General features: G+C 40.4%; 1 protein-coding gene across 2 annotated transcripts in view; it reads right to left on the bottom strand.

Moving 5' to 3' along the window:
* LOC149193779 (uncharacterized) overlaps window positions 1–25,487 on the bottom strand; it is a 249,834-nt gene that overhangs the window by 116,194 nt on the left and 108,153 nt on the right. For both annotated transcript variants that reach the window (XM_089404946.1, XM_089404945.1), the window contains exon 5: window positions 10,189–10,310. In XM_089404946.1, the coding sequence (XP_089261072.1) occupies window positions 10,189–10,310 (122 nt within the window). The remainder of the gene's footprint in view (window positions 1–10,188; window positions 10,311–25,487) is intronic.

Here is a 25,487-nt window from a genome sequence, read left to right as displayed (position 1 = left end):
TATGTTGGACTTCCAAAGATTCGGAGGCGATCCACACTTGGCTTTTTTCCTATGAATACTTCTTTGGGTGTTATATTATTAAGACTTCTATGAGGACTTCTATTTTGAATGTACATTGTTGTCATTGTTGCTTCTCCCCATAAGATTTTTGGTAGGTCTTGATCAGGGAGCATTGTTCAAATGCATTCTTCAATTGACCTATTATTTCTTTTGGCCACTCCATTTTGTTCGGGATAATAGGGAACAATGAGCTCCCTCTTAATTCTTGCTTCTTTACAATATGCAATCAATTCCTTCGAAGTGTATTTCCCACCATTGTCAGACCTTAAGTTTTTATCTTTCTTTTAGTTAGGGTTTCCACTTCGGACCTAAACTCTTTGAACTTTTCAAATACTTCATCTTTTGTTTTGAGAAGGTAGAGCCATGTCTTTCTAGAATGGTCATCAATGAATGTTACATAGTAGAGATGAACTCCAAGTGATTTGTCAGACATGGGCCCACACAAATCAGAATGAATGAGGACTAATATCTACTTAGACCTAGTTTCACTATTCGGAAATGGCTTTCTTGTATGTTTTCCCAAAGAGCATCCCTTGCACACACCTTCATGATCTAACTTCATATTGGGGGTGTCATGAACCAATTGACTAAGAGTAGGGATGACCTTATAATGTATATAACCATACCTCCTATGCCATAGCTCAATGGGATTGATTTCCTTATGAACCAAAGCTTGAGGAGGTGGTGTAATAACTCTATAAAGGCTTCCTTCATGAACTCATATAACCCTAGCTTTATCAATGCTAGAGTCTTTTCCCCAAACCAATACTTTTCCATCAACAAAAGAAACTCTATCCCCTTTATCATCTAAACAAGAAATAGAATGAAAATTCTTTTTCAAACCTGGAACAGATAGTATGTTGTTCAAGTACAACTTCGATCCATTTTCTAGCTTCAATGATGTTGATCCCAAGCCTCTAACAGCATAGCTTTTGTTGTCACCCAATTCCACTGCATGACAAGATGGCTCCTTTGATAGTGTATGAAGTTAAGGAATTTAGACTTCTGTGATCCATAACATTGTTTAGATAATCTTCGGCAAAATCACATAATCAATCTTTTGTCGACGCGTTTCGAACCAACCAGTGTGGTTCATCGTCAGGACAAGTTGAAGAACTAATCTGGCTTAGCTTGATTAAATAGAGTGTGCAGAGACTCCAACGGCTATATTGCAACGGCTAATTTTGACTTGATGATCATAGTCAAACCACTAATCTTCGGCAAAATCACATAATCAATCTTTTGTCGACGCGTTTCGAACCAACCAGTGTGGTTCATCGTCAGGACAAGTTGAAGAACTAATCTGGCTTAGCTTGATTAAATAGAGTGTGCAGAGACTCCAACGGCATATATTGCAACGGCTATATGCTTCTATTAATAATAAAATTAGCCGTTGCAATATAGCCGTTGGAGTCTCTGCACACTCTATTTAATCAAGCTAAGCCAGATTAGTTCTTCAACTTGTCCTGACGATGAACCACACTGGTTGGTTCGAAACGCGTCGACAAAAGATTGATTATGTGATTTTGCCGAAGATTATCTAAACAGTGTATGAAGTTGTTTACTTTCTCCTGTCATGTGCGTTGATCCACTATCAATGATCCATGCATTGTCATCACTAAGAGAACCTGTATGAATAGCCAAGAACCCTTGACTTTTGACCTTGTTGAATAAGTAGTAGATGACCATCTTAATCCAACTTCTAGCAGTGTTGATACCCATTCTCATGTAGTTTATCAAAGAGGGAGAATCCATGCCAACAAATTGATCTTCAACTTTTCCTGACCTTAGCTCTGATACCATGTTGAGAAATCAATACAAGTAGATTAGGATTTGATTCCTCTTTCTTGATAATTACTTGTGAGTTATGTTGGCTTCTTTTACTTCTTTATTATTTTATCTTTCATCAAGCAATTACCATATTATGTGTGTATGAAGATCATAAAACAAAAGGCACAAGATGTAGGCACTATGCCAGGGCAAAAACCCCCTCGAGGTAAAACCCAGTAAAACTTCTCTTCCTTCAATAGTATTCTTAGAGACTCTTCAACCTAGAAAAATACCAAACCTTCCCTCCACACCAAGTCAGCCTTTCAGATCTTCGACCCCTTAGAAGCAGCACTTCCACCCAATGTTGCAGGAAGTGTCCCCCCCCCCCCCGGTTTTAAGGCCCGAAGCGCGTCCCATGCAGATGCGTCCAGGAAGCGTCCCCGGAAGCGCGATTCCAAAATTCAGAAGCGCGCTTCTGCCTGTTTTGGACGCTTCCTGGAAATTTCTGAAGCTTTCCTCCAAAGCGCGATTCCGAATCTCCGAAGAGCGCTTCGTACGACGCTTCGGTCGTACGAAGCGTGGCGCTTCGGAGGGCGAAGCATACGCTTCCGTACAATTCCGGAAAAGTGTCGTGCTGTTTAGAAAATCGTTTTTTTTTTTAATTTTAGGTGAGTTTGCTTGTTGGAGGTGGGTCCACCTTGGGTTAGGGTGAGCAATGAAGGCAAAAAAAATATAAATATAGCAGATGCTCCCTCATGGTAATGTTAAATTCTTAAAGTAAAAGTGACATTCTCCTTTATTTTTCATTTTCATCCTTTTACTTAAATTTTTAACATTACCATGAAATGACTCATAATGTCTGAGAGTGGTTCCAGCCTCATTGGACTTCATATGGAGAAAATAGAATTTCATATCCTATTCAAAATTCAGCAGACTTAACAGTTTTCAGGAATTCAGGATCAATGGGATTGTGGCAATTCGTTAGATTATATCAAGTATGAAGGTATGCGATTAGCATTTAATCAAGAGCACCAAGCCCTATATGTACCCTAGTGTTGGTGGTGTTAATTGTTGAAGTCCTTTGTCACACGGCACGCCCTTAGCAAAAAATTACCTTTCAATCAAGTCAAAATCATCGATCAAGCATGTTAAGCTTTTTCTACCATATTTTAACTCTTGAATTAGATAGTTTGATCAAAATTGGTCAATGTTGACTAATAGACAATCGAGGTAGAGGCAAAGGCTAGACAAGAGGAGAAGAATCTAGATTTTAGATGGTTGATGCTCGAATAATTAATCATTAATGTACAATGGATGCTATATTCATCTTGATTTATGCAAAAATATGCATGTTTCCATGTCTTCTACAACTAATTTGGTATTTGGGATGTTTGTTTTGAGTATAAATGCAAAAAAATATAAAATATATATATAGCAGACGCTTCGCTTCCTAGATTTTTGGAAAATGACGCTTCCGCATCCCCGCTTCGTGCAACATTGCTTCCACCCCAACAACTTCGACTATGCAGCAACTTACGGCATCAAGCAGCAACTGGCAGTAGCAACACTTGGAAGACTTCGATCTCCCAAACTAGGGCATGAAACAGAGAGAGAGTAGCTCCAAAACTTTGATTTCTTCCTTCTCCTTAGACTTGACCCAACTTGCACTTCCTTTAGACTTCTTTTACCCACTTCGCACTTCTCCAGCTTCCTTAGAGATATCGAACTTGCTTGAGATGAGATACTCCAAATGAATTCGACTTCCTTCTATTTATAGGCTCCAAGTGAGGTCGAATTGGTGTCCTTAGGCCGACTTGATCTCCTTTAGGCCAACTTGGTGTGGCAGTTACATAATTAAATTTGACTCAATAATAAACCTTTTTATATAATTCAAAAGCCCAAGAAGGGTCTCTTTAAATGTACAATGACTCTATTGACTCAATATGAATCCTAGGAGTCCACAATGGGGACTTTGACTAATATAATGATGACCCAAGCATGAAACACATGCTTTAAAAAGTCATTGATACAATAATAAAAATTCTTTTCTTTATTCTTTTGACAAGTACATTTTATGATGACTCAAATACATTAATGAAGACCGAACCTAGTTACATTTTCCAACACCTAGGACCCCTACTAGATTGTGTGGCAATAGTCAGAATTTTCAGAACTTTGACCAGTTTTGGAGCAAATTGACGAGTGTTGACTTTGACTATTTGGAGGTGACTTGGAGGAGGGTTGGACTTGGTATCTTGGTGGCAATTTGGCCTTGGTCTTGGTCTTGGATATCTCATTTGATCTGATTCTATAAGAAAATGATTGTTGACTTTTCCCCTTATGAGTTTTGCCCTAGCTAGCAACCTAATTTTGGTGTCTCTACTTCTTTTGTGATCTCTACATTTTCCTGAAAGATTGAACATTTGTATAATTGCTTGATGAAGAAAACATAACTAGTAATAAGAGGATATCTAATATTCACAAGTAATTATCAAGAAGAGGAAAGAAGTATTAGTCTATATTACACTTGATTTTTCCAACACCATCACTTATTCTAAAAACACTAAAAACTACAAACCCCTTTGCTAAGGCTACTTTCAACTTCACCTTGTGCTTCATTGTTTGGTCTTAGTAATCCTAGTCGGGATATAACCCCCTTGAGCTGGAGGAGATATGGCATATAGTATAGAGAACAAATTGTTGAGGTGACAATGGTGTCATTACCAGAGGTTGCTCCTCATATCGTTCCTTGTGGATTAGAGTTTTCATTATCACATACAATTTGGGCAGTAACACTAAGAATTGAGATTTGTACTTTGTTACACTATCATCTATTGCTTCCAACAGATGTAAGCTCAAGGGATAGCCATCCCCATATTGAAGTATCTAAGTTTACTTAGTTAGAAACCCTTCATGCACTTTATCTGATTTATTCCTACCTACTTGTTATTTTTCCTTAAGAAGTTATTTATAAGGTAAATACTGCAAATAAACACCAATGCATGCTCAACATATTCCAGATCAGCAACTAAACGAAACAAGAACAAACACACCATATGAAACCATTATTTTTGGACTAATGTCCCTGGAAAAACCCAATGTGGGAAAACTGGTGCAATTATCTGAGGGTTTTCTTATTAAGCAATATCAGAGTACAATCTAGGTGCCGAAACTGGCCTACCCAACAGAGAATTTCCTTAGCGGTAATAACTCTCAATTTCTGACAAATCTACTAGCTGAAACCCTGGGTAATCCTTCCGGCAGCTACTTAGCACCAATCTGCCCCAGAAACCCCAACGTCTGCCCAGTCTGGACTGCGCCAACCTCTCCTAGCCCAGCACTAGCACTGCGTCAGCCTATCTTGGCATGCATCAGCTCTCTGAGCCTCTACATCAGCTACACTGGCCCCTCTGGTGCTCTGCAGCACTTAGTTGCCTCTGCGTGGCCCTATGTGAGAACTAGCTGCTCCTGCATCTCTTTCTCAGGCTGCTCTGTTGCTATCCCGGCACTATCTTTGCCTCTCTATCTCTCTGTACTCAATGCCCCTCAACTGCTCTCTCGATCACTGATTCTATCTCTCTTAGCAAACCCCGCTCTAGAGAATAGAATGACTGATCACTCTGGTGTATTCTCCAAGTGACCCTCAAACCTCCTCTTATACTTTTCCTGTCAACATCTCAACGACCGAGATTAAGTCCCTAACCAATGGCTAAGATCAGATATAGCTTGATCCATGTCTTTTGAACCATTCTAACACAGATTCATATTAATACACATTAATATTTTATTTTCCCTAAATTTAGACTTGGGGACTCCATTAAAAATATTAATTATTTTAATATCTCCTGATTTGTTTTGAATCTGTCGAAACCCTTTCTGGATATTGGAGATCTCATATGCCCCAACCTCTCCACCAAATTTTGTGGCTAGAGCACATCCGATGCTACCCCAAATCAACACTCCCTCTTAGCGAAGACTGTGCTCTAGCAATACTCCTCACTGAGTATTACTCTGATTGTCCGGCATCGATATTTGTGCTGACGCTAGGCCTTCCTTCCCAACATCCTCTACACTGCTGCATCCTGTACTACTGCCCATGGTTCTGCCACTGCCACTATTGCATCTGTACGACAGCTCCCTTTGCATCCGTGCTCTACTGGTCCTTCCTCCCAGCACTGCATCTGCACTACACCTCCTCTCATCATGTTGCATCGTGCTGCCCACTGCTGCATTGCAACTTAGTTACTAAGAAGTAAGTAACTGATCTCCCAACTGACCTCCCTATTGGGCTAGAGACACCCACTAATGCTAAAGCTCCCACTGTCGCTGACAAGTGCTCCCTTTCTGACCTCTGCGCTGCTGTAACAACTCCCTGCATCTCGCACCATTGCACAACTCTCTGTGCCTTCCTGCACTGGTGCAACGCTCCTATGCCTCTCTCATTGTTGCAGCCTTCTAGCTCTGCGTTGTCTTGGGACTCATGCACTGTAGCTCCCTCTGCCGCTCCATCCGCATCTATCTCTACCCACTCAACCAGTCCTGCTACTCCTCGTCGGGGCTCCTGTAACAAGATCTAATCCAAGAGGTTGGGTACCTCGAGAATCTTGCCCCTCATCGCCTGTAGTCCATCTGACTATACCTCGATGTCTCCCCACTTCTGCTCAAGTGGTGTGTGTGCACTCATAGCATAGTCATCGTCTATCAAAACTTCCTTCTCTGCCCATGCTAGCATTGCCTTAGTCTCAAAAGACTCTCCCTTACTCTTCTTCCTGGGACACTGGGTCGCATAATGACCCAGCTCCCCACAGTGGAAGCACTTGATCTTGGAGAGATCTTTCTTCTTCCGCTTTTCCTGCTTTCCCTCATATGCCAGGGCCACATCCTCCTCCTTCTGCTTGACCTTGATCCCTTTGCTATTGCTACCTGTCTTCGACTGCCATCTGATCTCTTCCTAGAGAAGAGCTGCCCACATCTCGTCCCAAGGTGGGAAAGTCCCTCTGCCCAAGATACTCTGGACAAATACTTCCCAATCTTCTGAGACAACATTCAGGGTTGTCCTCACCATAAGCTCCTGATCCGGTGTCGCTCCTATAGCAGTCAACTGGTCTCGGATCTCACTCAGTCCTCCTAGGAAGGTGTCAATCGATGACCCTTCTTCATCTGATACGACCTCATTTGGTTCTCGAGCAGCATTCTTCTCTGCACAAAAGTATGCTAATACAGCTTCTTGAGAGCCTCCCACATCTCAAATGTCGTTTCCTTCTCGATTATATGTGGTACCACATGATTCTTGACCCCGTCAAGGATAATGCACTTGGCCCTCGCCATCGCCTCTTCATACATGTCATTTTCATTGGGGTCGACTGGGACAGCTATTACCTTCAAGGCAAAGTTCTTGACACAATTCATGTCAAGCACTGATAACATTCTAGCCTTCCAGACTGCGAAGTTTGATGCTCCGTCCAGTCTATCCTGGTCTCTTACCTCATGTAATGCCATGATGCTCCTCTACTTTCGTCCTGGAAGTTCTCTGTTTGAATCCTCTGAGTCTCTACTTCCCGACTAGAAGTTCTCTTCTGGACTCCCTCTAAGTCCTGATTTCCCTCCTGGAAATCCTTATGCCGCTTGTCGAGATGCCCCCTACTTTGATCGACTTGTGCAGCTGCACTTCTGACCCGGGTTCCTCGGCTAGAAACCCTCGATAACAACTCCTCTGGCTCTACTCTATTAGGTATTGTTTTGACTACAGTACCTCACCAGCTCCACTCTACAATATTCCTACAGCCTTCTAGACCCCAGCAACTGCTTCTCTGCAAATTGCATTAGCCCCTCTCTGCCTCACGCTAGCTCTGCGTCACCCCAGATGGGTCTGCGTCAGCCCTAGGATGCCTTGCGTCAGCCCTCTGGCCCTCTGCGTCAGCAACCTTGGCCTTTCTAGGGCTCTGCGCAGCTCTCGACTTCCTCTGTGTGGCCCTGGCTGGCTCTGCGTCACACTCCTTGGCTTTTGCATTGCTAGAAACAGCTTTTGTCACCTTGGGAGAGTTGTTTTCTACTGCTATTGCTCCGCTCAGCTGATGTCTTTTAGTCCTCCTGTGATCTACAATCACGCTCTGATACCATGTTGAAGTTTCTAAGTTTACTTAGTTAGAAACCCTTCATGCACTTTATCTGATTTATTCCTACCTACTTGTTATTTTTCCTTAACAAGTTATTTACAAGGTAAATACTGAAAATAAACATCAGTGCATGCTCAACATATTACAGATCAGCAACTAAAAGAAACAAGAACAAACACACCATATGACACCATTATTTTTGGACTAATGTGCCCAGAAAAACCCAATGTGGGAAAACCGGTGCAGTTATCTGAGGGTTTTCTTATTAAGCAATATCAGAGTACAATCTAGGTGCCGAAACTAGCCTACCCAACTGAGAACTTCCATAGCAGTAATACCTCTCGATTTCTGACAATTCTACTGGCTGAAACCCTGGATAATCCTTCCGGCAGCTACTCAACACCAATCTGCCCCAGAAACCCCAGCGTCTGCCCAATCTGGATTGCATCAGCCTCTCCTAGCCCAGCGCTGGCACTGCGTCAGCCTATCTTGGCCTACGTCAGCCCCAGGAGGCCCTGCGTCAGCTCTCTGAGCCTCTGTGTCAGCTACGCTGGCCCCTCTGGTGCTCTACGCAGCACTTAGTTGCCTCTGCATGGCCTTGCGTGAGCACTGGCTGCTCTGCTGCTATTCCGGCACTATCTTTGCCTCTCTGTCTCTCTGTACTCAATGCCCCTCAGCTTTTCTCTCGATCACTGATTCTATCTCTCTTAGCAAACCCCGCTCTAGATAATAGAATCACTGATCACTTTGGTGTATTCTCCAAGTGACCCTCAAGCCTCCTCTTATACATTTTTTGTTGACATCTCAACGACCGAGATTAAGTCCCTAATCAACGGTTGAGATTAGATCTAGCTTGATCCATGTCTTTTGAATCATTCTAACACAGATTCATATTAATACACATTAATATTTTATTTTCCCTAAGTTTAAAAATATTAATTATTTTAATATCCCTTGATCTGTTTAGAATCTGCCCAAACCCTTTCTAGGTATTGAAGATTCCATGTGCCCCAACCTCTCCACCAAATTTCGTGGCTAGAGCACATCCGATGCTACCACAAATCAACACCCCATGCATAACAATGCATATGTTGAGTCATATTTCTACACCTTAGAGAAGCAACTCTAACTGTGGATTTGTACGATTGGATATTGTTTCTAATTTTCAATTATGGGAATGTTTGTTAAACCTTATACTATAGGTGATGGGTTGTACAGCCTTTACAATAAGTATGTCATAAATGACATCCTTCATACCATAAATACTCAAATAACTTCTTAGATACTTTAAAATCATTAATTACACGAACATCATGTTCTACATGCTTAAAAAATAAACAGACCTGAAATTCAACCTAGGATCGGAACATAACTCCTTTGTTTTTATCACAAGCACCTTATAGTTTTTCAGATTTCTAGACAATACACCCCAGCAAAGGATATTTATGGGAACTCTAAGGTTCACAGTAGTAAGCTGAAGCAGGTCAAATATCTGCAACACTGCTTAATCCGCAATTAACACCACCATATCTATGCTTCATATCAATCCTACTTCAGGCAGGAATCTTCTTTAGTTCTGAGTTGAACTCTTAACATTGACCAAAGGCTTTTCATTATCCAAAAAGATTTTGTTCACTGTAAACAGTTATAACAATATATCAGCATTCAATGCAAGGTGCAGATATCAAGCCAGCCTCCAGCTTAGTTCAAATTTAGCCAAACTATGAGCAATCTGGCTCGGCCAAACATATCATACTAACAACAAATCATTAGGGCTGAGGAATGTAAGTCCCTGAAGCATGGGAACATGGTGATGTACTCTATAGCTTCCAAAATACCCACAGAACCTAGCAAATATTAATGGATGTTGTTCTTCAGAGAATTGTTAGCATTGTAGAAATAATTCTGATGTATACAAAAAAATATTTCTATCGGCCAAAAAAAGAAAGTGAGCATGTACAATAAGGTTCATATCCTCTTCCTTATAGCAATTAAAACAGCTAATTGATTTGTTTATCAAGCTAAGAAAAATTATACATATGTTTATCTCTATTTATCTGATATTGCAAAGTGGCTTTTGGGCCTTTGTCTCAACTTGACATACTCAGTCTTACATATCCATCTGTTCTCTTATAGCAATAGTTATAAGTTTCATTTAAAGTTTACTCTCTTCCAAGAAAAGAAATGGAAACTTCTCATTTGTTAAAAATATTGCAAGATATTGTGCAATAACACAGATTACCTAGGCCGTCTACCCTGATGAAGACCAGCAAATTTGGTTCCTTCCCTTGCTAGAAAAGAAGGCAAACATGAATCTTTTACCAGAGACCAGAAAAGTATTGTGCTGGACTGCGACAAAATAGCCTGCAAAAATAAGGATTTCAAACAAAGGCCAATGTAATTCATCACAATAAGATGCACCATTAAATCAACTATGACCATAAATCTAATTCTTTTCAGTGGTGCACACAAAGAAAAATCTTCAAGGTTGCAGCTGCATAACAAAAGAATAGTCAGTCCTATTCAAAGTTCAAACGCAATTAATGAATGATCAACCCACTGCATTCCCTATATTTTATTTGACCCGTGAAACACTACAAGCTGCATGACTTTTAATCATGATGAGGATGTTAAAGCTAACCCAGGTAGGACTGGGAAAGGAAGGACCAATGAGGAGGATAATGGAAGTCTGTTGATTTCTTATTTCTTATGAATTGGCCTCGCACCAATAATAAAGCAGAAATTAGAGCCTTAGTCCAGGGAATTAACCCATCTAGAAATTTTCAAGTATGTTCATTGTATTAAGAGATTTGTAATATTCCAAATGCAAAAATTTGAGGTTTTCTTGAAATTTTAACTCAGAAATACTTCAGATGAAATTTTCATTCATAAACAGAAGATTGCCATGTAAAATTTAACAACATAGAACTGCAAATAACAATAATAAGCAGAAGGATATCTCAGTTTTATTTATAATATATAAACTGGGATTTTACATGCCAAAACAACAAATATAGCTGAGATAGAACTGGCCTCAAGAATCTGTTCCAATGCTACACTGGCCCTCCACCAAAACTGAACTGAACTGTCACTGCGAAGCTCTCCTATGAATTTTGGATGAATTCATCAAGGGGAGATGGCTGCTCACCCAATCTCTCTAAATAACCTGAGGATTTTTGTCCAGGGGCTACCACTGAAGTAGAGAACTGGGGTCTCAAACCTCTCCACAAGAAGAAAACACAAATCCAAGATGTCCTCCAATGGCCTCCTCCTCCTCTTTTTATAATTCTGATGGACCCTTCTAGAACCTCCTATTTTATTATTATTTTAATCATGGAGCACTTTTCTCTCTTTTTTATTTCAATTAAAATATTCTTTTTAATGTGGGAAAATGGGAAATTTGTCATGATGCCTTCCCAGGTCACTGAAAATCACTTCTAACCATCCCATCCAGTAGATCTCCTCTTTTCGAATCCAACGAGCTATTACACTAAGGTTTTCCTTCAAGTATTCCTCATGGAATGCCACCTTAAGCGTAATTAATTGAGTTAGGCCCAATAATAACCATGTTTCTCGAAAGTTGTCGGAATGCAACGGAATGAAAGACAATTTGTGTAGATGATGGAATATGCCAAGAAAATGCCATCAGATCCCATAGGAACTCCTCAAAACCCCATGAAACATCTCCAAAAGCCCCTGGGCCTACTGATGAAGTAAATCTACACCTGAGACCTATCTGCCTCCAACCCTGAAAGTCCATCCATAAGGAACACCAGAAAAAGGAACATCACAAATCCTCCTGCCCCAAGATTGTTTGCCCTCAAACAATCCAATCCTGTGGACCAGTCTGGTGGCCCAATGAAACTGAGACCCAATGCCTGGATCCCATACAAACCATTCGGTGATGTTATGCCTCTGTGTCAACCTACCACGAACAGATCCCTCAATGCCCAAATCCTAGACCAATCTCTGACTGAACTTGTCATCAACAAATCCTCCTAGATCCCAATTCCACCAAGAACAAACATCAATGCTCCATGGCTCATGTTGTTCAATAGCTCCGATTGTGAATGTTGCCCTATCAACTGTGTACCAAGTCATTACCTCTCTCTAGTCCAACCCCTGACTCAATAAGATTCCAAACCCACTCTCATGATGTTGGGATGGAATGTTGAAGAGTTGTCGACCTATATCCCATTTCCTACTGGGGCCTGTAGTATCCAACATGTCTAAGGGTCCCCGCTCTACTACGCCCCTAACTAAGAATATCGCACCATCAAAAGGACACCAACTCATGATCTCTTGCCAATCCAATGCATGGACACCTGTGTAAGGAACAAGTCTACTAGGCTGATATGGGTCCCTACTCAACTCAAGATGCTCTACCTGGTCAATCAACAAGATGTGTTTAAGGAAAACATCGTAGCTCTGTTGGCTACCATTGCACCTATCGGCACCTCATCCATGATTAAGCCCAAAGATGAATGCACCACCATCTCCAGAAGATCCTCTCTCATCTGTTTGAAAACCCCATGCTCCTCCAGTTGACTAACCTCCAAAAAAACTATCTTGTCAACCCCAACACCTCCTAAGGACAAGTGTCTGCAAATAATGCCACCCTGCTAGCTATTTGTACATATGTATGCTCCTCATCAATGGCTGACACCAAGGCTGGCTGCTCGTCCTCCTCCATCACGGGCTCAGTATGATCCTCCAACTGGCTCTCCCCAAAAGGCCCATCATGCATATTGCGCATATCATTCTCCTCAGTTGACTAATGCTCCACCATATGTTGTTCATGTTGAATCATCACTGGTGACTCATCATCATGAACGTATCACATAGGGTCGACTGACTGCTCACCATACACACCGAAATATAAATTTGGCCTGCTATCAACAACTCCACATGACTGCTCATGCTCCCTAGGGCTATCCTCGTATGACCCCATGGACTCATCCAAAGAAGAGTCCTCATCCTAAAAGACATAAGGAATATCCTCTTGCTCTACCTCTACCATCTCCTCTGCATCTCTCAAGCATGAGTGGTCAAGTCCCCAAGGTTCCTTGCAGATGAAGCAAAGACCCTTCCTCCTCAACTCATTCTTGCTGCATGGTTGGTCACCATAAATCCATTGCAACTCCTCCTGGGTCAACCATCTCCTGAACAGTCCAATGTTCTTCTCAACTAACCTTTCGGCTAGTTCATAAGCAGCAAGTGAAACCAATTGTTCATCCCTCCAAATGGCCAACAACTTAGACTGCAACCTCCTGCAAATGGCATCATGGCCTCCCATACATGAGGACAAAATGGACTGCATGTGTGTTATGACTGTATCAGGATGATGTTTCCTAATGCTTAAAAGTATTGTAACATTTGGAGAATTAGGTCATTACACTCCAAATCAAACACGATGTCATAAGATCTAACCAGCGCCATGACTTCTAGAATCTCAAGCTTCTTCCCAAATGTAGGACTCTCACAGTTATCCAAATCCTGAAAGGTCTCTACATCAGTGTGAAGACTCTTCTCATTATGTCATTGTTGTAAAGAGGTATAGGTGCGGTCAGCATCATGATACTGCTAAGATAGGAGGCAACTGGAAGTGTGACCCCTTCACAAGGGTACTCCGAGAACTTGTTTTGTATTAGGGCATGCATAGCTGGTTTTAGGACCCAAATTAAGTTTTTATCATCTGACTGATGCACCTTGGAAAGGAGTGAAGCAAGTTCTTCTAGTTTGAGAAGGGCTTTCACGGTGACCCTCATGTGTTCCAAATTTGTCCCAAGTTTAAGGATTTTTTGTCCCAACTAATGCTCTTCCTGCGGTTGTTCTTATTGTAGCATAAAAAGTATCCCCTTGGAAAGGGATCGATTGATGGTTGTTGCTAGTTTATTAAGGGCCTTTGTGAAGGTATCATCCATGTTTAATGATGACAAGTACAATGATGATGAGATCATTGTTTTTTGCGTTTGTTGAATTTCTCAATGAGGTGTTTTGACAAACTGTTTCAGGACAAACTGTTTTAGGTGTAGTTGGCTTTTTTTTTGTGTTTAATGACCCAATACATCAATTGTATCTCATTAAAGAAGTAATGCAATTCACTAAAAATACAATATCTCATTAAAGAAGTAATGCAATTCACTAAAAATACAATAGCGACATCAACTCCACAAATGATTACAAAGGAACCTGGAACATTTATCGGTCGACAGAGCTTGATTGGAGATGCCTTGAAAACCCAACTCAGCCCTTTTTGGTGGGATGTTGCAGTCAAACACTAATTCTTCAAGTCTTTGATCTTCAAGTCTTGGAATCCCAATGTCTACTACAGCAAACCTGAACGGATATGGAAATACTGAATTAGAAATTGATATGCAGTAGCTGTCAGCAAGAATATGTGACACTCCAACCCGTGGCTTAGAAATATAATAAATCTGCCACAAGAAACACTAATGTGGCTCCCTTCAAGAAAAATACTTGTATTATTTATCTTTGTATGTGACTTAGGAGCACGATGCATCTAGTCGACTATCTTCAAAGTTACATATTGGCATATGCAATTCTATGAACAACAAATTGATTACACAACTCCACTGGACACTACACCAATCTGGGATTTTCAATGCATTGGTATCAACTGTAATGCTTATATTGTCCTCAGTGTGGACGTGATCTTATTTGATCTACTGCACGTGCATCATATGGTAGTTATGAACTAACCTTGAAATCACTCTTACACCATAGCTATGGCACCACTGAATGTATTAGCAGTAACGAACAAATGTGATTATACTCGGCAGATGATATGATTCAAAAAACTTCAATTGCTTCTTAACGTCCCAGCTGACCATGCGCTCTTGTTCTCAGGAGATCACTGGAATCCAGAACTTATACGTCACATTCAACTAAGCTTGGTCTCGTCTCAACTATTGTAGCGTCTGAAACTTGCATAGAATTCTTGTGCACGGGTTTGTTAATCAAGGATTTGGAATTTAATCCCATTTCTACGACAGGTGCCCAATGCAGAGAGTGGCACACCACATTCTTCAATACTTGATCGCACATTTATCGTGCAGCCACGGGATATTAATTTGGTGAACTCGACACCCAGATCAGTTTTAGAACTCGCCTCGCGTCTTACAAGTCAGATTGGTTCTACAGAACCGGCGATTAATCGTCACAATTGTGTACACACTGGGACAATCCCGATCAGATTGGTCACCGCACCAGCTTCCGAAATTAATTTGATTACCCAACGTGGCATAGAATTTAGTCATCTTTATTAATCATAGTACGCAATTTTTCATCCCTGTGAAAATTTGACCCTCTACCCAATGCAAATGCAACCTCACCAAAATAATGCTCCTTCCAAACTTATAACAAAACCCAAGAATTAGCTGGCAGCAGTAAAATTTGGTAACACGATTATGGAATTGTTGTGGCGGCCCAGCAGAAGTTAGTCTCAGCCTCAAGCCTGGATGCTTCACTCTCCAATCAGCTATAGCTTTTAAGGATTACGTATTCAGTGATGTGCATGGGTCTCACACATTCGCATTCGTGCAGCAACACAATTCGTATTTTATTTTGCTGAGTCTTGAAGCTCGGCCCACGAGCATGAGGAATTCGCACTATAGTCACCTAATTTAATCACGGATCCAAAATTAAAACTGATGTCCAACTAATGGTGAGCTTGACTTGGTCATTTCCATAGCTATTTTGACTTGATTGCTGGCTGGATAATGGGCTCCTTCAAACAACAATTTTGGCTCGGCTCCTTAAAAGAAAACTTTGGCTAAAAATCTCCAATCAATAAATAAAATCACTCACAGGCCCCTCTAAATTAATCAAAATGAGTCGTCATCCTTAAGTTCCAATTCCTTATCAAATTGTCAATTTGTTGAATATTTCTCTGTCTGGAATGATTTGCTTCAGTGGAGGGATCACATGTATAATACTGTAATGAATTCATTTAAAGATTTTTCAAATACAAACACCCAGATTCCTCAACTTGGATATGGTGACAAGGCATGGAGCATTAACAAGCTTGCTCGTTTGGCCCGCAAGCAAGGTCTTTATGATGTGTGTGTAACTGAGCTGAACAAAAATACTGGCTATTTCACAACGGAATTTCAAGCACAAAAGATATGTGAAAATAAGAGAACAAGCAAAAACTTATTTAGAAATGAGAGGGGAATTAAGAACTGGGATCAATTTAATTAATAGTACCAATCTAGAAAATTTTCCAAGTCAACACCGGGCAGAGATTTTCCGCCTTAAGGGAGAATATTTCCAGAAAATGAATAACGGTACCTATGCTAATGAAATTTAGATATTTGATCTTGTTTCTTGATGAAATATTTCTTAAAGAGTTCAGGCTTCTGTGATCCATATCAAGTTTGTGAGAGATTCTTCGGCGAAAATCACAAGGAATACCATTTGTCGACGCGTTTCGAACCAACTAGTGTGGTTCATCGTCAGGAAAAGATGAAGAAACAGATCCAGCTTAGCATGTTAAATAGTCCGAGTAGAGCCTCCAACGGCTAGTTTGACTCAAGGACCGGGGTCAAAATTATTTAATAATATAGTTAGAATACCTAGGATCAATATCTTAAAAAATATATAAAATATATATATATATATATATATATATTTTAATGGGTAAAAAATATTATAAAAATTATAAGAAAATTAGTATTTAAAAGGAATTTTAGTTAAATAAAAGACCTTAAAATAAATTAAATAACTACAAATAAATAAAGTAATATATAAAATAATTTTAAAAATTATAAGTAAATTAATAATTAAAAGGAGAATTAGTTACATAAGGGACCTGTATAAAATAAAGTTAGGTTAGTTAGAATATAAGCTGATAAGAATAGATAATATGCATAAATGAAGTAATAAAATATATATAAAAATAATTGAAGAATTATAAAAGTTATAATTCAAAAGGAAAATAGTCATAACGGACCTTGTTTTAACAATAATTTCTGTTATCATATGATTTTTGTGTTTTAGATTTTACTAGGTTTGATCGTGACTTTTGATTTTAATTTTGTCACATATTTGATATACATACATACATACATATGACACACTTGGGACACCTACTAACCTAGATTTTAAAATTGGCATCCCCATACACATACCCACACAGGCATCAATGGACTTTGACAACCTTGGGGATTATAGGACTATAAAATATCCTCATCAAAGTTATATTATGTGAAACTCACTATTTATGATAAAAAATGTGGTTGTGCATGCTTATTTATGCAGTATCCGCATCCTTCTAACTACATTTTGGAGTTTGCTTGTCAATTAAGTTTTAGGGGGTCTTGCTCTTCCACTGCAGTAACCATCTCAAATGCAATCGATTAATGTCTGATAGAGCACACTAGTTCCAGTTGGCATATTTGGTTTATATCTAAACCAAATGGAAAATAACTATTAAAGTTTTGGCTGGAACTGGTTCTAACTTCTTGGACATGATTGCAAAAAGTGCAAATGTTCCTGTAATTTTGGATGTTGGAGGCATGGAGGGCCCTATTCCAGATGATCTCCTCAAGTGCATTACTATTCTAAGTCCAAATGAAACTGAGCTTGCACACTTGACAGGAATGCCAACTGATACCACTGATCAGGTTATTGTGGCTGCTACAAAATGGCTTGAAATGGGTGTCAACAGTTACCTGCCTCAGTTGTTAGTTCATCTTCTCTAAATTCAGCGGAAAGTAATTCGGTAGCCTCGCATCGAAGTGCAAGCAAACTGACCTTTGAAGTTGTAAATAATCAACTTTCCCAGGCTGGCACTTTGACTGCTCATAGTGATGGTTCAAATCTTCAAGGACAAGAATCAGACAGGACACAGTCATATGATGGGAATATTTCTGGAGGCTTGGAATCATTTCAGTCAAATTTTGTGGGGAAAAAATTATTCTAAATGTGGCGTTAGGTGTAATGCTGGCTTTTGTTGGAAAGCATCAGAAGTGATGGCACTTGAAGCCGCCATGAATGTCATGGACACTCCGAAGAACATGCACAGAAATTTGGCCTGAGAGCTTCAGGTTTTTCTAAATGAAATTGGTAAAAGATTTATCCATTTTCCTGAAGAGAAACTTCTTTCTGAAGTCCATGCACTCGAGCACCAATGTTGCAAGTATCTTACCGTGACAACAGCAGAGGTTCCCAAATCTCTCAAGAATGAGCTCTCGAAGTTGTGTAGGGATTTCTTTCCATCAGGCGGTATGAACGAAAATGTTAAGTTTGTGAATGAGTACAAACGGGACTTTGAGCGAGATCTTGATCCGGCCAGTACATCGACATTTCCAGCTACGCTCTCAGATTTGACTGAGCGTTTGAGACATTGGAAGAATGTTCTGCAAATCAACGTGGAAGACAGGTTTTCTGCTTTCTTGAAATTAGAGGAAGAAAGCAATGTCCTGAATAAGTTCCATGTGGTTGATATGGAAGTTCCAGGACAGTACCTTGTAGAACGGGATTTTGCACCTGATCATTTAGTGAAGTTGGATAGAATTGGGGCTGATTTGCAGATAGTGCGAAGACATGGAAGCAACTTCCATCGATTGACACTAGTTGGTTCAGATAGTTCTCGATGTCATTTTCTATTACGCCCACTAACTCCTGGGGAAGAACCTTCACGAATGGTACAATTGTTTCGTGATTTAAACAGGTTGTTTGACAAACACAAGGAATCCAGACGCAGGCATCTTGCATTTCACGCTCCAATCATTATACCAGTTTGGCCACAGGTGGTGTTCGACTCCACTCGAATAGGAAGAAGTCGAAGATTCAAGTTGCTGTTGAACTACTCCTCCATCGAGAACAGAATTTGATGTAGGAGGAAGGAAAAAAATTGCCATTGGGCTCTGTAAAACTCGATCAGCCCATGTTCTTCTTCTGCACCTTTTGAACAGGGAAGAAAACGCCTCCCGCCTCCAGTTTGGGTCGGATCCGGATTGAACGCATAACCTGTGCGTTCCAACAACCGCGTTTTACCAATCTCGTCCTAGGTCCATTCTCAGACTCGACCAAAGATTCGGCTGGTAAAATTACAACTCTCGCAGTTTGTCCATGCTTTTCTTCTCCGCACGAAGCGTCCGGAATCACTGTAAAACGCCATAGAGACTCACACGTCTAGGGTTTTGTGGTAACACACAGCGCTCGTAAAGATTGCTGGTCCAAGAACGAAAAGCCAGATGCGTTTAGGGAAGGGGCCGTCTCTATGAAACCGTAAAAATGTAACAGAGAATTTTTTTTTACAAGTTTTTACGCAGCAGAATTAAATCACAAAGTGTACAAGAGCGTAGGGCCTGGGAGGTCCCGAAGGGTTTGAACACGCGCTCTGATACCATGTATAACGACCATAAACTGAAATTCGGAAATAACCAGAACTAAATACAGTAAGAACAAAACTGAACCGGAATACAGTAAAAGAATTTGGACACCTACCTGAACTGCTGCTTGCTCTGGTGTTGCTCTGGTGATGTTGATGGCGTTGTGGTTGCTTCTGATACCAATTACCGGGAAACCAATTCCACCCAGCCTAGACTGAGCAAAGCCTGGCTGCTCAATCCAGTAAGCTTCCCCACAGAAGCTTACTGTCCCCCGTGCCCAGAACCTCAGACTGATTAAAGCTCTTCCAATGGCAAAATCTCTCTCACTGCTGAATTCCTCCTCTGGTTTCTCGCTCTGTTCTTTCCCCCCCCTGTTCTCAATTCAGACCTCCGGTTTTAACCACGGGCTTGGCGGTGGCCGCCCTCCCGCATGCAACCACCGCCTCCCTCCCTGTTGCCACGCTCCTGTCCACGTCTCTCAGACCAGAAGCTAGTCCCTTCGTGCTTTATGACTCAGTCACGTGGTTGGCCTTTAACTCTATTATGTTTTATCTATTTGATTTTGGGTATTCGTTTCTAAATTATAAGGTTTGTTTTGTATTTTAATATGATTTTCATATATATTCTAAATATGAAGTTTCATTAATATTATTTTAAATATAAAGTTTATAACTTTATATTAATTAATTATTATATTTATTTTTTTAATTATTATTTCTTAACTTTTATAAATGGGTCATTACATTCCGGCAGCTCCGCAGCACCAATCTGCCCCAGAAACCCCAGCGTCAAGCCTTCTCTAGACTGCGTCAGCCCCTCTCTACCCAGCGCTGGCCCTGCGTCACCCCGGATGGGTCTGCGTCAGCCTTAGGAGGCCCTGCGTCAGCCCTCTGGCCCTCTACGTCAGCAACGCTGGCCTCTGTAAGGCTCTGTGCAACTCCCAGCTGCCTCTGCGTGGCCCTGCGTGAGCCCTGGTTGGCTTTGCGTCACTCTCCCTGGCTATTGCGCTGCTCTCCTGGCACTATCTCTGCCTCTCTATCTCTCTGTACTCAATGCCCCTCAGCTGCAACTCCCGATCACTAATTCTATCTCTCTTAGCAAACCTCGCTCTAGAGAATAGAATGACTGATCACTCTAGCGTATTTTCCAAGTGACTCTCAAGCCTCCTCTTATACTTTTCTTGTTGACATATCAACGGCCGAGATTAAGTCCCTAATGAATAGCTAAGATTAGATTTGGCTTGATCCATGTCTTTTGGACCATTCTAACACAGTTTTATATTCAAACACATTAATATTTTAATTTCCTAAGTTTAGACTTAGGGACTCCATTAAAAATATTGATTATTTTAATATCTCCTAAACTGTTTAGAATCTGCCCAAACCCTTTCTGGGTATTGGAGATCTCATGTGCCCCAACCTCTCCACCAAATTTCGTGGCTAGAGCACATCCAATGCTACCACAAATCAACATAGTTGGCTTTATTTTTGTGTTTAATAACCCAATACATCAATTGTATCTCATTAAAGAAGCAATGCAATTCACTGAAAATACAATAGTGACATCAACTCCACAAATGTTTACAAGACAAGGAAACACTGAGATGATAGAGAAACTTGGAACATTTATTAGCCGACAGAGCTTGAATGGAGATGCCTTGAAAAACCAACTTGGCCCTTGTTGGTGGGATGCTGCAATCAAACACTGACTCTTCCTTTCATGGAGAGGCTGTTGTAGGCATATGATATGTGATCTTCAAGTCTTGGAATCCCAACGTTTGTTATAGCAAACCTAAGCGGCTAAGGAAATATTGAATCTAGAATTGATATGCAGTAGCTGTCGGCAAGAATATGTGACACTCCAGCTCGTGGCCGACTTGGTGTGGAGGTTACATAATTTATTTTTGACTCAAAAATAATTATTTTTACATTGTTTGAAATCCCAAGAAGGGTCTCATAAAATATACAATGACTCTATTGACTCTTTATTAATCCTAGGAGTCCTCAATGGGGACTTTGACTAATAAAATGATGACCCAAGCATGAAACCCATGCTTTAATAAGTCATTGTAACAATAATAAAAATTATTTTTACAAATACATTTTATGAAGACCAAACCTAGTTACATTTTTCAACACTCCCTCTTAACTAGGGAGGTATTCATACGGAAGATCTCAAACTATATGAACTATGAAGAGTTTAGGCACCGCAATGCCATGGACTAGATTCCTGACTAGGGAAATCTATCCAAGGTCTCTCAACAATTTAGGCACCGCAATGCCATGGACTAGATTCCTGACCAGGGCAATCTATCCAAGTGGGACTAAGATGGACTAAAGCTTTCAGCCTCTCTAGGTACCATCAAGCTTACTTGCTAACCATCAACCCAAGGATCTAGGGGCATATCCGAGGTTAAAGCTCCAAGACCAACGCCACCCTCTCTACTTCGGGAACTATACATCAACTCATAGTGTCGGCCAAATGTCCTCCTAGATAATGTGTCTCACACACAAGCCCTCAACAAATTTCTTCCAAACTTCTATCATCATCAACAAAATCAGCAATATCAACTAAACCAAGCATGCTTTTCAGATACTCAAACTTCTTATTAGAAAGAGACTTTGTCAGTATATTAGCTACCTAATCGACTTTCTGGACAAACTGTAGCTTCATGATCTCATCCTGCACCAAGTTCCTAATATAGTGGAACTTATTGTTGATATGCTTTGTCCTGGAATGAAACACGGGATCTCCAGACATCTTGATAGAAACTTTGATTATCACAATTAATCACAGTAGAATCTAGAGGCTTCTCAAACAAATCTGTTAGAAGCTTCCTCAACCATACAGCCTCATTTCCTACGTCACATGCAACGATGTGCTTTGGTTCAGCACTACTCAAAGCAACAGGATCTTTCTTTCTACTCATTCATGAGATCATGGCAGATCCCAAACTAAAGCATCCTCCGGTAGTGCTTCTCCCATCAGTCTCACTGCCACCCCAATTTGAATCTGTGAAGCCAATCAACTTGACTTCCTTACTAGTGTACTTTAGGCAGTGATGTATCATATCACGAAGATATCTCAATATATGCTTGGAAGCTATCCAATGATCATGACGAGGCTCCAACTGACAGTGACTGAGGAAGTTCACTGCAAAACATATATCCGGCCTAGTATTTACCAGATACATCAGAGAACCTACCAACTGATGATAGGAGGTAGGATCCACGAGACTTGAGTCGGAGCTCCTCAACTTCTTGAGATTGGTGATCATAGGAGTAGTCATGGGCTTGGAATCCATCATCCCAAATTTTTGCAACAACTTGATGATGTACTTTCCTTGCCCCAAATATATCTCCCCGGGATTTTGCCATACTTCCAGACCTAGGTAATAGTGCATCAGTCCTAGATCCTTCATCTCAAATTCAGCTGCCAGCATCTTCTTACATTCTTGTATTCTTCTCTCCACACCTATGATGAATAGATCATCCACATACAATAGAATAATGACTGGCTCATTATTCACAACCTTGATGTAGAGATTAGGATCAACGGAACTTTTTACGAACCCAATTCTCGAAAGGTATGCATGCATTCTTGCATACCATGCCCTAGGAGCTTGCTTCAAACCATACAAAGCCTTCTTAAGTCTACAGACATGAGTGTCCCTACTATTTTCTTCAAAGCCTTCGGGTTGCTCAATGTATACTTCCTCATCGATGGTCCCATTCAGAAATGTTGTCTTCACGTCCATTTGATGGATGTTCCATCCCATTGTAGCAGCCAATGAAACCAAAGATCTAATGGTAGTATACCTTGCATTGCGTGAGGTTTTTTCATAATCTATGCCTTCCTTTTGAGAGAAACCCCTTGCAACAAATCTGGCCTTGTATTTGTCTATGTTTTCATCAACAGCGTGTTTGATCTTGTAGATCCATTTTGAGCTAACAACTGATTTGTCACTAGGCCTAGGAACAATTTCCCAAACCCCATTCTTCATGATGGATTGATATTCTTACTGAATAGCTTTCTTCCCAACTTCTTAATGAGCAGCTTCTTCAAATGTAGATGGTTCTACTTCAATTAGTCTTGTCATATATGCAACATATCCAAATATCTCTTCAGCCTTTTGCTTTCCCTGAAGGTTCCTTTCGCAAGTCCATGCCCTTCAGCGTCTTCAAGAGTGGCTTTTAACCAATTTGGCCTCTCCCTTGTGTTCGGTATGACCGCAGCTTGAATAGGCTCACTTGGTCCTCCTTCTTCTTCTTGAATTGTAGAAGGGTTGTCGGGTTGTACTTCTTCTTTTTCAAATATGGGTAGATCTTCATCATCAGAATCAATAGGAATATCCTTCAAATTTTTGTAGGCTTGATTCTCATCAAATATAACGTCCCTGCTTACTTCAATGTGTCTCCCTTCCTTGATGTAGATTGTATATGCCTTTGAGGAGAGACTATAGCCAACGAAGATCGCTTTAATGCTTGTAGAATCTAACTTCTTTTGCTTGTCCTTTGGAACATGGATATATGTAGGACTCCCAAAGATTTAGAGATAGTCCACACTTGGCTTCTTTCCTGTAAGTGCTTCCTCGTGTGTCATACTATCGAGAATTCTATGAGAACTTCCATTTTGAATATATACAGCTATCATTGTTGCTTCTCCCCATAGAAACTTTGGCAAATCTTGATCAATTAGCATTGTTCGTACACCTTCTTCAATTGTCCTATTCTTTCTTTCGGCCACTCCATTTTGTTCGGGATAGTAGGGAACAATAAGCTCCCTCTTAATTTGTGCTTCTTTACAATATGCAATTAATTCTTTAGAAGTGTATTCCCCACCATTGTTAGATCTCAAAATTTTTATCTTTCTTTCGGTTAGGGTTTCCACTTCGCATCTAAACTCCTTGAATTTCTCAAATACTTCATCCTTTTTCTTGAGAAGATAGAGCCATGTCTTTCTAGAGTGATCATCAATAAATGTTACATAGTAAAGATGACCTCCAAGTGATTTGTCAGACATGGGCCCACATACATCAGAATGTATGAGGTCTAATATTTCTTTAGACCTTGTTTCACTATTTGAAAATGGTTTTCATGTATGTTTTCCCAAAGAGCATCCCTTGCAAACTCCTTCACGATCTTCTTTGATATCGGGGATGCCATGAACTAGATGTTTAAGAGTAGGAATGACTTTGTAGTGAAGATGACCATATCTTCTATGCCATAGCTCAATAGGAGATATTTCCATATGAACTAGGGCTTGCGGAGGTGGTGTAATGACTCTATACAAACTTCCTTCACGAACTCCAATGACCCTAGCTTTATCAATACTAGAATCTTTTCCCCAGACCAAGACCTTTCCATCAACAAAAGAAACTCTATCCCCTTTATCTTCTAAGAAAGAAATTGAAAGCAAATTCTTTTTCAAACCTGGAACATATAGTATGTTGTTGAGATGTAATTTTGCTCCATTCTCCAGCTTCAAAGATGTTGATCCCAAGCTTCTAACAACATAGCTTTTGTTATCTCCCAATTCCACAGCATGAGAGGATGGTTCCTTTGATAGAGTTTGAAGTTGCTTACTTTCCCCCGTCATATGCCTTGATGCTCCACTGTCAATGATCCATGCATTATCATCATTGAGAGATCCTATAAGTGCAGCTAAGAACCCTTGACTTATGACCTTGTTGAATAAGTAGTAGACAATCTTCTTGATCCATCTTCCTATAGAAGTGAATCCCATTCTTATCATAGAGGGAGAAATCATTTCCTTCAAGCCAACGAGGTGATCTTCAATCTTCTTCGACCTTAGCTCTAATACCATGTTGAGAAATCAATGCTAGTAGGATTAGGGTTAGATTTCTCTTTCTTGATAATTACTTATGAATTATGTTGGCTTCTTTTACTTATTTGTTATATTATCTTTCATCAAGCAATTACCAAATTATGTGTGCATGAAGATCACAAAAACACAAGACACAAGATGTAGGCACTCTGTCAGGGCAAAACCCCTATCTAGGGGAAAACCCAACCAAAAATCTCTTCAATATTTTTCCTTAAGACTCTTCTACCTAGACAAACTTCCTTCAATAGTTTTCCTTAAGACTCTTCTACCTAGACAAAGACCTCCTCCACACCAAGTCAGCCTCTCCTTCTTCAATCCAACCTTCGACCTAGCA

Source organism: Pinus tabuliformis, chromosome 2_2, assembly GCF_031772625.1.
Source record: "Pinus tabuliformis cultivar Carrire ecotype Pingquan chromosome 2_2, CPIR1, whole genome shotgun sequence".
NCBI lineage: Eukaryota > Viridiplantae > Streptophyta > Pinopsida > Pinales > Pinaceae > Pinus > Pinus tabuliformis.
Note: the sequence above shows the minus strand (reverse complement) of the source record. Positions and strands in the feature narration are given on the sequence as shown.